The sequence below is a fragment of the Lathamus discolor genome, chromosome 17 (assembly GCF_037157495.1).
Source record: "Lathamus discolor isolate bLatDis1 chromosome 17, bLatDis1.hap1, whole genome shotgun sequence".
Taxonomy (NCBI): domain Eukaryota; kingdom Metazoa; phylum Chordata; class Aves; order Psittaciformes; family Psittacidae; genus Lathamus; species Lathamus discolor.
Window position 1 is genome coordinate 3,091,764 of NC_088900.1, and position 12,917 is coordinate 3,104,680.

At 54.6% G+C, this 12,917-nt stretch overlaps 1 protein-coding gene across 1 annotated transcript; it reads left to right on the forward strand.

Moving 5' to 3' along the window:
* Positions 1 to 735: 735 nt before the first annotated feature.
* Positions 736 to 8,984, forward strand: OAF (out at first homolog). Its single transcript, XM_065697021.1, has 4 exons — positions 736 to 1,092; positions 6,117 to 6,251; positions 6,726 to 6,906; positions 7,379 to 8,984. Exons 1-4 carry the CDS (start codon positions 856 to 858, stop codon positions 7,651 to 7,653), a joined length of 828 nt encoding a protein of 275 aa, XP_065553093.1. The 5' UTR covers positions 736 to 855; the 3' UTR covers positions 7,654 to 8,984.
* Positions 8,985 to 12,917: the final 3,933 nt, after the last annotated feature.

Here is a 12,917-nt window from a genome sequence, read left to right on the forward strand (position 1 = left end):
GCCCATCTGGAAGTGATTGCAGAACCGGGTGGGTGAAGGGCAGATCGGGAGCCTTTTGACTGTGACCTGCAGAGTCTGAAGCGACCCAGGTCCACACGCCTGGGACACACTATCCGAAGCGGCGCAGGTTACATGCTCAGCGGCAGGAATACATCCAGCGTGGCTCATGACAGACCTGTAACGGTGCACTGCCTGGGCAGTCATGTAAATGGCGTTTGATTCACTACAGCCGCACGTTTGGAGGACTCTGTTTGCCCAGGCAGGAGAGCCGTGCTTTGTTGTTAACGCTGCCCTCTCTTCTCCTTTCCAACTGCAGTGTGTTTTCCGACGGGATGCGTAACTAACTGCAGTCTGTAGATAGTTACGTATCCCGTCGGAAAACACCCAAAGCAAGGGCAGGGTTGCCCCGAGGCTGCCCGGAGAGAACGTCTACCTCCATCCTCCCGCCGCACCCAGCTGACGGGAGGGAGCGGGGCCGCTGCCCGGCCCGGGGCTCCCTATCCCGGCCTGTTTGCGGGCTCTGCCCGCTCTCCCTTCCCCGGCCGGGCGCAGCCGCGGGCCGGTGCTGGCCCTTTAACGGCGGGGCGGCGCGCTGCCTCGGTGGGGCAGGTCCCTGGGCTTGGGGAAGGAAGTGACGGGCGGGGGGCGAGGGAAGAGCCCGCCGAGGGCTTGAATGAAAAGGGCGAGCGGTCGCCGCTCCGAGCCACCCCAGCGGGGCCGGGGCTGGGGCTGGGGCTGGGGCTGGGGCCGCGGCGGGGCTCCTCCCCACTCCGCCGCCTGCCCCATGCCGGCGCTGCCCTGAGCCCGCAGCGGCCGGCCCCGGCTCCGTGCCCCGACGGGGCGGGCGCGGGGGGGATGCGCGGCCCGCGGCACCGGCTGCCGGCGCTGCCCGCGCTGCTGTGGCTGGCGCTGGCCCCGCTGCCCGGCGCGCCCGGCCCCGCGGCGAGGGCTGAGCTGCGGGTGCGGGTGCGGCTGCCCGGCGGGCAGGTGACGGAGGAGAGCCTGCAGGCAGACAGCGGCTCCGACTGCATCAGCCTGGAGCTGCGCACGGCTGACGGCGCCCTCGTCACCCTCACCGCCGACTTCAGGCAGGTACGGCTTGGGCATCCCCGGCGAGCACGGGAAGGTGCCGGCAGGAGGGTTCCCCGAGGAGGAGGAGGTGCGCGCTGGGAGCCTGCCTCCATCCGTGGTCCCCCAGCCCTGGGGAGGGCTGCGGTGGGGTAACCCGCAGCGCTTTCTGCGGGTCCCGTCTCCTACGGTGGTTCCCCGAGGAGATCAAAGGCTGCGGCATGGGAATGCTGGCGCATCCCACCTCGGGGGTCGGCAAGAGGATGGGGTCGGGGCTCTGCAGAGTGTGTGCGTTTTGCGCAGTGAGCGATGGTGATAGCGGTACACGAGGTCCTTCCGGAGCTGGGGCTGACTTGGAGTCTAGGAAAACACTGGCTGAGGGATGGAGGGTCCTTTTGCTTGTGCAAGGAAAAGTCCGTCCAGCACTGTTTGGGGTCTGCCTGCGATCTCTGCAGAGCAATTCACGCATGTTTAGCTCCAAGAGCAGGCTGTTGTTACACCTATGCGCTGGGCTGCTTCTGTACCCTGGGCAGGAGAGTCAGTGCGGTGGGGAGACCCTTCTGGATAGGCTTTTAATGCTCTGATCAATCTCCAGGACATCCCTCTCCACCATGTGCATGGGGTACAGTTAGTTCCTTAAGGGGACTCCCACTGCCTTTCGGTGCCATGTGTGTGTTTATGGTATGGGAGATACTTGACTGCGAGCTGTCTCTGGGACTGACAACAGCCCCCCCGTAAGGGGACCCTTTCCTTCTGGCCCAGCGTGCAAGAGATGGCCTCCCTGCAGGGCGGTGAGACCTGCTGAGCTGAAGCCCAAGATCCCATTCTTCTCAGCAGTAAATGGTAGCTTCTGGGCCAGCCTGGCATGCTTCAGAGCACACCAAGCCCGGCTGGGTGCATCAAGCTTTATATTGCTTAGGGGAGAGCTGTTTGCCACCATGTGGGTGGCCGGGATGTCCGGTGGCACAGAGGTGTTACCTTGTTCCAACCCTCCACTCAAAGTGTTTGCTCAGTGGACTTTGGCTTGCAGCAGGAGGAAGCTCAAAGCCATGAGATAGGAAGGCGTTGTGTCCCTGCCTGTTGTGAACCTTGGAGCCTGTTGCCGGGGATGGTTCTGGTGCCTCTTCTGCTTCCAGCTACACTCTTTGGTCCCAGTCTCCTTGCAAGCCTCTCGGATGGTCCTCTTCCAAGTGGAGGATGCAGGGGCAAGCCCATCTCTTTCTGAGATGCTAGCAAAAGCCATGGTGGCTTTGGGGGTGATAGCAGTGCTCTGTGTACTGCAGCACACATGCAGGAAAGCAGTCCCATGGTTCCTGGGCAAGACATGGCACATCAGGGAAGTTCAGGGAGGGAGGAAGGGTTTTTAAGCCAAAACGTGCATAGTGTACTGTATTCTTGGCCAAGGGAAATTCAAACTCATTACAGTTCCTCTAAGTAGGCCCTCTGGGATCAGTGGGATGTGACAGGGGGACTTCTGGTGTCCTGAGCTGTTGATCATTTCACTTCCATGAGCTCTTCTCGAGGGGAGCTTGCTCTCAAGTCTCATATACAGAGCCAACAGAGTGTGTGTTGGCTCATCTCACTCTCATTATAGTTGAGCTGATTCTAGATACTGCTTCTCTGAACATCTCTTGTGCTAAATCTTTAGCTCCATGCATCCCCTCAGCTCCTGCTGGCAGGACACAAGAGATGGTCTCTGGAAGGCTTGGCAAGCATCAGGCTCGCAGAAGTCCCTTGCTAATCCTCAGTTCTAGAGCGATTGTGTACCAGTCATCTCTGTTCATTGGCTTTGCTGGAAAGTAGCTGGAAAAAGCTAGAAAACCCATAAAGGATTGAGGAGATGAGTTTGTGGTGCAGTGAGTAACGATGTGAGCAGGCAGCTGCCTGGCCAGGCTTCCCCTGCTGACCTGTTGTGGCTGCATGCAGGCATTTCTCTGCTCTGGTGCTCATCCCTCTAAGATTACACAACCTCTCCTCTCCAGAGAGAAGGTCTTGAGGCTCTCAGCCTGGGTGAAAGCAGCCGGGGTTGTTGGTCTGGCTTTCCCAACCTAGATTGTGTGCTCATGCTGTGGCCAGGATGCTGGGGTTTTGCACAAACGATTTTTCCACTTCTCTGGCTTAAACTGCAGGGGGTTAGTGCAAAGCAGACCTTCCGTTCTCCTTTGCTGACAAGGAGTTGCTGCCAGACTGGAGAAGAAAGGCCTTAGAATGAGATCACAGCACATTGCTCTGCTCTGACAGTGCTGGAAGCTGGGTGGGACTTGAGCGGTGGCTGAGTCTCCCACAGAGGTGGGATTTTAATTGCTCTTCTATCCCTGCCTCTAGAGGTGAACGTGAAGGATTCATGTCCTCAGAGCACCCCGGTTTTTAACTCGTTCTCTAGTGCAGCACAGACTGGTCAGTGGGAGCCCAAACTGGGCAGTGCAGTAGTGAAGATCACTTCATTTCTTGTAGTGACTGTAATGAAAACGCTTCTTCTCTTCCTGTGTCGTGTTGTCAGGCATAAAATGCATTGCAAAGATGATTGAAGGGAGACAGCACCCCTAAATGTTGTGTCTGAACTGAGTAGCATGATCTTGCCGGTTGTTCTACAGTGGCCTGAGAACTAAGTGGGTGGTTGTATTCCAAGGTCAGCACAGAGATACAGAAACCTTTCTTTTTCCTCTTGATGGCTGGAAAAGTTGCGTTGGAAACACAAGGGAGCAAGCATGGGTGATGGTGTTTTAACACTTGTACTGCCAGTCCTTTCAGTTTCCTTGTTAAGAAAGCTGATGTTATGTGATATTCTGGGGGTGCTGTTTTGAGAACTTCTTTATGCCCCAGGGTTCTGTCATGTTGGGTGCTAAATGACCAAATGAAACAGAAAAGCATCCGTCCAAAGACTATCTGTGTGCTTAAAGCAGTCTCTTTTCTGTAGAGATACCTAAAGTCTAAAGGAGGGTTATAAGTGGCCTCTGACAGTTACTTGTAGTCATCACTCAGGTCGCAGGTGCTGAGCGTGAGGATGCTCAGCTAGAGGATGTTTTTCCAAGCATCTCAGAGCAGTGTGAGGGTTTCCAGCTGCTCAGCTCTTGTAAGAATCGGGGTCAAACCTTAATGCTCCTGAAAATGTGGGTTTCCCCCCCAGCACATCCTCAATTCACCTTTGTACACACTGTGATACAGGAGGCAAAACAGCAAAGTTTCTTCATTCTAGTCAGTTCTAGTAGGAGAGGGGTTAAAACATGACCCCTGCCCGTTCAGGGTAACAGCTGGCTGGCCCCCCAGCGTGGATGCAGGAACACATTCTCTGTGTTGTACAAGCACAAGGACATTCTGGCCAGCTGTAACTATTCCCCCGGGGCAGTGCAGCAGGGCCCTGACCACAGCAAACGCTGCTGACCTGGCAGGGAATTAGCCCAGGAGTGCCAGTGTTACCCGGTGCCCCGAGCAGCGCATCCCCTTTGCGTCTATCCCCCAGTCTGAGCAGGCATGCAGCAACAAAGACTAAAGTGGTCCCAGAGCAGCACTGATGTCCTTGGGGGGAGAGATTTGGCAGGAAAGCTGAACGGGTTGCGGGGAGGAAGGCATTGAAATGATTTATTTCCCTGGGAACTGGTTTGCTCCACTCAACATGAAGTCGGGATGCTGGGCTCAGATCTAGACCACACAAGCTTGTCTCTGCTGGATAATGTAGAAGTGGACTAGAAATGGAGGTTGAATTGCTCTCGCACCCCAGATGACTGTCTGGAGGGAAAGGAGGTAAGGAGTTCAATGAGTTCCCTGCTCCCCCTTGCAGGCTGGTCTTTGCTGGAAGTGCCTTTGGTGGGTGCAGGCAGCCTGAGCTGTGCACTGATTCCCTTTCTGCTATAAGGAAAGAGGAGCTGCTTTCTGCTTGCTATGAAGGCCAAGGCTGCGGTTACCTCCAGTGCCGCGGTTGGAGCACGGCTGCAGAACTGGTTGTTCTCCGTAACACCAAGCATTTGTCATCCGAAGCTGCACAATAGCTGTAACTGTACCCGCCACATGAGTGCCGGTCAGGGCCAAGGACTCTCATCGCCCCCATGATGAGCTCATCTGGAGAGTCCCCGCATTGCAAAGGCAATGTTCTGCTGGGGCTTGTTCCCTGCTGGGAAGTTTTGCAGAGACCCAGAATTAAAGGTGTCGTTTGTTGCCTTGGCACTGATTCACCCCGCTCCTGCTGGTGGGGGGGGAAAGGTGCCTTCTGTAAGCAGGAAAAACTCAGTGGCTCTTTCCGTGTGAGAAGCGTGACATGGTTTTGATGTGACAAGCTTTGGCTCTTGCTTCACCTGAGGTTGCATAGGCAGGGCAGGGAGAGCCGGGGAGCTAAGGAAAGCCAAACAAGGCTTTGCGACACAGGGGTGAAGCAGGGCTTCCTTTAGGTGTCATGGAGTGGGACAGAAGGACTTCCATCCTTCCATCCCCTACCGATGAGCGTATCCAGCAGTGCTTTTTGCACGGTTTTTCCTGTGTGCTGGGAATTCAGAAACACTTAAATAATTAAAACCTGTGTCCAAATTCATCGCTGAACAGCATCACTGAATCCAGAAACCCTTTGTATACTCTGGAAGTGGCACTTTGGGGCCTGAACCAACTTGGAACGGAGCTTATCACTGCCTGAACTGTGCCGGGACAAACGAGGGAAGGCTGCAGAGCAATTTTGGGTCTGCTTGCCCTAAGTAATACATGGAGATAATGGCTATTTGATATTTGTTTGACAAAACGAGACTCCTTGGGGGTTTGCCTCCCTTCTTGGTAAAGGACAGAAACCCCCAGCTGTTGTTCGTGGGATGAGACCCGGCAGCGATTTGTCCTTGCCCCAGTGGGATTGCGAAAACCCTTCTTTACAGGCACCGGTTATTTATGCTCCAGGCTTTTGGGTGGGATTGAACCTGGGAGCTACACCCCTGTGCTCGGGTAGCAGAAGTATGAGACCTTTGACTTTGTTCTTTTGGCTGGAGCCTTTCTCTTTGACCCTGACTTCTCGGCTCACCCCAGTGATGCCAAAGACCTGTGATTCTCAGTCTCGTTATTTATCTCTTTATCAGGAGGTGAAGATCTTCCGTGCCTTAATCCTAGGGGAGCTGGAGAGGGGCCAGAGCCAGTTCCAGGCGCTCTGCTTCGTGACACGGCTTCACCGCAACGAGATCATCCCCAGCGAGTCTATGGCAAAGCTGCGGCAGGTAAGAGGCACCCCAGCTCCATATCCCAGTGCAGCCAGGGTTTCTGGATACCCTTCCCAGGCAGCTGCCCGACTGTTTGGCTATTAGACCTACCTTTGACCACTCCTCCTGCTTGAGAGCCTCTGTCTTAAACTAAGTTTGTCAACAGTATTGATTCTGTTCTATTAGTGTCCTAGAAGGAGGCATGATTTAGTTCAGCCTAGTCTGCATCAAAGGATAAGTGCATGAAAATCTCTGCCCCGCACTGCCCAGTGAAGTAAGTGCTGATTCATTAAGAAACAAATCAAAGCAGAGATAAACTATCATAAGTTTCAGCTTCAACAGAAGTTTAAGTGCCTTCCATCCAGATAAGATGCAGGTGCATTTGCGGAGCAGCATCCATTTGCCCATCTTATGTTGGCATGAAATCACAACGTGCTATAAGGAACAATTGTTGCAGCCAAGATTCAAGTTTCCTTATTTTATCCTCTGCAGAAGAATCCCAGGACAGTGCGGCAGGCTGAGGAGGTGCGCGGCCTGGAGCATCTCAGCATGGATGTAGCTGTCAACTTCAGCAAGGGGGCCCAGCTGAGCTCTCACATCCACAACGTCTGTGTGGAAGCCAAAGAAGCGATTTACACCCGAGAAGAAGATGTCAAATTCTGGCTGGAGAAAGGTGAGTTTCCTTCGGTTTCATCGGCTCTCTGCTGGGATCAATCCTGCCAGGTTTCTGGTGATCAGCACAGATCACTTTGGCTTCTTTTTAACTCTCTGACAGTGAATAAGGCATGTCCATCGCTTGCATGTCCCATCGCAGTAGTCGTTTTGTTAGTGTATCTGACTTGTTTTGGTGGTGCTCTCCTAGTGAACCTAATTAGCCAGGTATCTTCAAGGTAACCATTCACCTGGTCCACCACCCTAAAGAAATATGTTCTTAGTGCATCTTGAGTATCTTTTGGCTTTCTTTCCCCAGGGCCCTTTGTTCTCCCATGGTTTCTCTTCAGACTCGTGTCCAAGCAGCCCTTGTATAACCTCATTCTATTCTGCTGTCCTGGAGCTGTGCAGAGGGAGCAGCACTGGCTTTGGTGGCTCCCACCTTTGCCCTTCTGGCAGTGCCCTGAGCAATGTCTCTCTGCTTTCTCCTGCAGGGGTGGATGGCTCCATGTTCGAGGTCCTGCCACAGACATCAGATCTCCCTGACCTGCAGCGCTGCAAGCTGTGCACAGACCGCTGGAAGCCCTGCATTTGCAGCTACACGCTGAGCATCGAGTGGTACCCGTGCATGCTCAAGTACTGCAAGAGTCGTGATGCTGGGGGCAAGGTTTCCTCTTACAAATGTGGCATCCGCAGCTGCCAGAAGGGCTACACCTTTGATTACTATGTGCCACAGAAGCAGCTGTGTCTCTGGGATGAGGAGACTTAGCAGAGCCAGGCCAGATCTTTCCAAGGGGCAGCTCATCTGCCCTCCTTAGCCACCATTTGTGATGCTAAGGGCCTCCTGGAGCTGGCTGCTCCAAAGAAGGAATACAGTTCACAGCGGTGCCTTGTACCAGGAGAGCTCTCTGTGTGTGCCTTTCCTTCTGGCCCTCTGTGAATCCCTCCCCACCTGATGCTGCCTCATAGTGTGACAAGCGGGCTCAGCTCACTGTGGTGATGCTCTCCTGCCAGCTGCTGGGAGATGCAGGTTTCTGGGATGAAGCACTGGGAGGGGTGTGTATTGCCCTGCTCTGGAGTTAGCAGATGTGAAAGGGAGCAGCTCTGATCAGTTATCAGCTTCGAGCATCCTGATGAGTGGTCAGGGCAGGGAGACAAATGGTCTTGATGACCTGGGTTGTCTAACGTCTCCGACACCCAAGAAGCCCCTTCACCATCTCCTGGTGACGCAGCAGCGTTTCCCAGTGGGAAAACAGCTGATCCAAGGGACCGCATACCCTGAACAAGGAAGGTACGAAGCCTACCCAAAGCAAGAGCCTGCCTGTAGCTTTTTCTAGTGCCCGACTGGCTGTTAAATCCTTCCCGTGGCTAGAAGATGTAATGGGGGGGATACATCCCAGCAATGACATTTGGCCCTAAAGGGCTGGTAATTAGGGCTTTAATTAATCCCTTTGTAGACTAGTGAAGGCCCAACTTTTTGTGTTGGTCTTGTGACTCTCCCACTGAGAAGGAAACATCTAGAGACTTGTGGCTACCGTCACAAGGCTGTGGTTGCAAGGGGGGAGGATGATCCCAGGTGGGTTCACGCTGTTGTTTTGAAGAAGGCAGCATTCTAAATCTACGTCCAGTTTCATGTCCTACTCTGCCAGCTATTCACAAGAAGCTCTTAGATAATTGTACTGCTTTGCTGTGCCTTGGTTTCCCTTATGTGTAGAGCAGGGGTGACACTGAAGCTGACCTTGGCCCTGGTATATACCCGGAGGGCATCAGGTGAAAAGCACTGCGGAAGTGCTGCCTGGCTCCTGTGTCCTCTTCCATTCCAGTTAGAACAAGCATGGGGGGGAAGGAGGCTGTTGGGGTCCTTGTGTTCCCCTGTGCCTCCAGGTGAAAAGCCTTCACAATGTGCCTTTTTGCCTAAAACACAGACATTTTTGATGAAAAGATTTGGTCACAATTATTTTTGTATTGATCACTTACGGGGGAGAAGGGAAAGGTATTTTAATATTGCAACATGAAGTAAAATACACTTGAAATGATTTAAAAAAACCACAAATTATTTATCATTTGTAAGGTTAAATAAACTGATTTTTTTTCATAGGATCCCTGTAGTAAAAGTTTCTCTGTGCATTGTAATCTGTGTGGGCTCCAGTTGCTTGGGTTCTTGGTCAAGAGCAGTTCCTTTATGGGTGAGTCTCAAGCCTGCATGTAGGACGTTGAAGACTCGGATTTAGGGGAGCATCCTGCTGTTCAGCGTGACCACAGTGCTTGTCAGTGTGCTCCTGCGTCTCTCCCTCCTGGGGGGTCAGCCCCTCAGAAGGGAGACAGCTTTGACTCACCTCAAGCAACTGATGCAACTTTGAGCCCAAGCTCTGGTGAGTAAAAGACCAGCAGGTCCTGGGGTTACCCAGGCTGGTGCTTGCTCTTCTCTCCAAGTGATGGGGGGCTCGCATGAGGGGTTATGATGCAGAGGTGGCTGGAGGCTTGTCTGGGTCCAGCAGGCTCCATAAAGTGTTCTTTGTCTATTCCTCTGCAGCTATAGCTGAGGGCAGCAGTTCTGGGCCAGCCCTTAGCTCAGTGAAACGTGGAGTGCTGATTCCCCCTAGTGTGGTGAATGCAGAGATGGACAAACCCTGCTGCAATGCCCTTCCCTGCTTGAGCCACCAAGGCAACTGATCCCCTTACTGTGAGGTCTGGGGAAGCTCAAATAGCTTCTTTATCACTTTCATGGCCAGCACTTACAGGGTGTGTTCTCTGCTGCCTCTGTCCTGCTGCAGCGGGACATCAGGGGACTTTGTCCCTGCTTTCTGGAGTTAAATCCAGCTGTGGGGGCGGATGGGCTGCGAGCGGAGTGGGAGAGGATTGCAGGGTGGCTGTGTGCCTTTCCTCTGGGAGCCCTGTGTAACCCATTTCCGCTGTTGCCTCCTATACAGGGCTGCTGGGAGGGGATATGAGCTCCCTCTTGGGAGCATTGGGTCATATCCTGGTGAGCTTTGAATATGCTTATTTTATAGCAGTGAGGCTCTGGGGAGCCTGGTCTGTACAAACATCTCAGCCCTTCCTCAGTTCTTTCAGCAGCACCGAGCTGAAGTATTCCAGCACACCCTGGGAAAGCAGCACGGTGCACAGCAGAACCAGGCCATCACCTCAGCTCTGCGGGGTGATGGAGGAGCCTTTTGCAAGCTGGATCCATATTCAGCAGTGCAGGTTGGAGGGCGTCCTGAGCTTTTTCGTGCAGCAGAATCCAAGTGCTGTGTCGTGGGAGCTCTGGGGGTAGCATTTAAGTGACGGACATGAGCTCCAAGTCACGATGGGCAGTGCGTTCTGTGCTCGAGTCGATGGGCAGCGCTGCCTGGCGATGGGGATCAGCCCTGGGGCTGGCAGCTCGGCGGTGCAGGGTTCCCGTCGGCCACAAGTGGGCGCTGGCGGAGCACGGCGCTGCGCTCCGCGGTGCGCGCTGCCGGCGGAGCCTTAACCCGGGCCAGGGTGGGCAGAGTCGGTTCCGCAGCGCCCGGTGCAGGGGTGCGTGTGGTCCATGCCCCGAGTCACAGCCCTGCAAGGTCTCCCTGTCTCCCCTGCTTTGCTCTAAGAGAACCGCACTGCAGTGCGTGTGCCTTTCCAAAGAGAAATCCCCCTTTTGGTTGCGCTTAAATAACGCCCTAGAAAAGCAGCTACGGCGAGCAGAGACAGGAGATCTTCCTGGCACGGAGAGAAGGCGCAGTTGGCTGGGAGAACTGGTATAAATCCTTGCTGCTAGGGAGAAACAGTGGGGGATTTTGTAACGTCTTTCTGCAGTTCACGCTTCCAGGGCCTGTCCAAAGGCCGTACTCCATAAATCAAGTGCTGTCTGCAGAGCTTATCTTCCTCCGAGAGGGGAATAAACATTGGCAGCAGGAGTGCAGGAACACATACATACGGTGAGGATGAGAGAGGGTAGATGAGTCATTGATGGCCATGGCAGCATAAAAAGAGCAGCGTTATCTGCTGGCATCTAGGAGTGACCATCTCAAGGCAGAGTAGAAGCAAATCTGCCTTTGCTTGGAGAAGGTGATCCTATTTCCAACAGCAGAAATGAGGATGTTGTGATCCGTCCTCTGTTTTTCTCTGGGTAGCAGAGGTGTTTTGAGTAGCTTGATAAGGGCGATGAGTTCTCTCTTGCCTGCATAGCATGTCACTGAAGCTAAGGGTACGCAGGTGAAGGGCTTTGCTCCCGCAGCTTTGGGGTGAAAAGCGATTAAATACTGTTTTTTTTTCCTGCTGTTTCACTGACCATAAGGTACTAGCGAGAAGAAGCAGATCGCATCAGCTATAGGGAGGGGACGGAAGGTTCCGCTTGTACCTGGCTGCGTCCGCGGGGCCAGGAGAGGGCACTGCGGCCCTGGCAGAGCATCCCCACCCGGAGGGTACCCGGACTCCTGTCCGGCTGGAAGTGCCACCGGGCAGCACCAGACATCCTGCGGCTGCGGGACATGCTGCTCCGCTCGGGAGCGAGGGAAAAACACTACGGAGCAGAGAGAAAAGATGGGAGTGAAGTGTAACTCCCCTTCGGTGTACAAAAGGTGCTCTGATGCAAGGGGCAAGGAGAGAGCTCTCGTGGTCGCCAGCCTTTCCAAAGCCTTTCTCTTGTGCCCTGGACGTCCTTCGAGCTGGCTGGAAGCCACCAGCAAACCCGTGGCTGACGCAGTGAAGACACTTGATCACGTCAGTCTTCAAGATGGGGAAAACCCAGACGTGGGGGTCACGCTGAAAACACTAGAAAATAGGCCCAGGAAGGCCCTGAGGATCAGGACCTGAATGGCTGGGGCCCCACCACAGGCTGGGGATTGGTGGCAGGAGTCCAGCCCCTCCAGCAGCTTAAAACAAACCACCCCGTGTCACCTTCGTGCTTCCTGGAGCAGCGCTAAACGCAGCCCTGCGCCCTGTCCTGCAAATGTTAGCCTGACCTGAGAACTTCCCTTCCTCCCTGCTTCCCTTCATCTCCCCTCCGCCTTTTCCTTGTTAGAGCTCTGTTTAACACAGCCACCCTTTCCACATGGCACATTGCCCTCTCCTGAGGATGTCCTCTCTGACCAGGCAAGCCCCATAACTGGGTCAGACTGGGTTGGAGGTGAGGCTGGAGAGCCTGCCCGCCCACCCACCCATCTCTTCGGAGAAACCTGTCTTTCCAGGGAGGGAGAGCAGTATGTGGGAAAGCCGAGAGCCCTGGAACGTGAATTAGCCAGGGAGAGATGAATGTGTGATAGCTTGTACCTGGCAGCTACCAATGGAGCATGTTAACGCTTTCAGCAGCGCTGGAGCTCAGGCGTTTAATGCAGGCATCCTGCTACCCCTGGGAAGACTTGGGGTCATCAAGGTAGTGCACAGCAGGCACGGCGCCTGGGTTAGGCAGGGTGACTGCTGGTCCCCATCGCAGCGCAGGGCATAGGATGTGGGTCTGGCCCCCGGTGGCTTTCTCCAGAAGAAGCCAACATTAGGGGATTTTTCCCCCCTGGCTTCCCTGGAAGTCTGTTAAATACTGCAGCTTAAACAACATGGAGCAGGAGGAGGAGGAAGAGGCTGCTACTCTGCTATTCTAAGGGTACCGACATACCACACAGAGCACAAAGCAGGAAAGCGGAGTCTCCATGTGCTGATCCTAGCCCTGCCATGTGTCTTTAGCCAAGTTAACTGTCTGCTCTTACCTTTCCTCTTAGTGCTGCTTGTTTCGTAGGGCATCGTTCAGGTTCAGCCCAGACCTAGGGGATGCTCACTGTGAGCAGACCCCGGGGTTTATCAGTGGCCACATTCTACTCACTGGAGGGACTGTGCCCATAGCTCAGACACCTTCCCTTGCGGGCGCTGCCCAGCCTGCCCGGATGCCTCTCTCGCCCATGCATTGCAAAGGGCAGAGCCCAAAGCCTATCCACGAGGGCACAACGGGGGCGGTGGCAGCCCCCCGCTCGCAGCCCGGCAGGCAGGTGCTGCGGGCTGTATCTGTGCAGCCGAGGGCGGGCAAAACCACCTTCCTTCCTCCCTCCCTCCTTCCCACCCCACCCC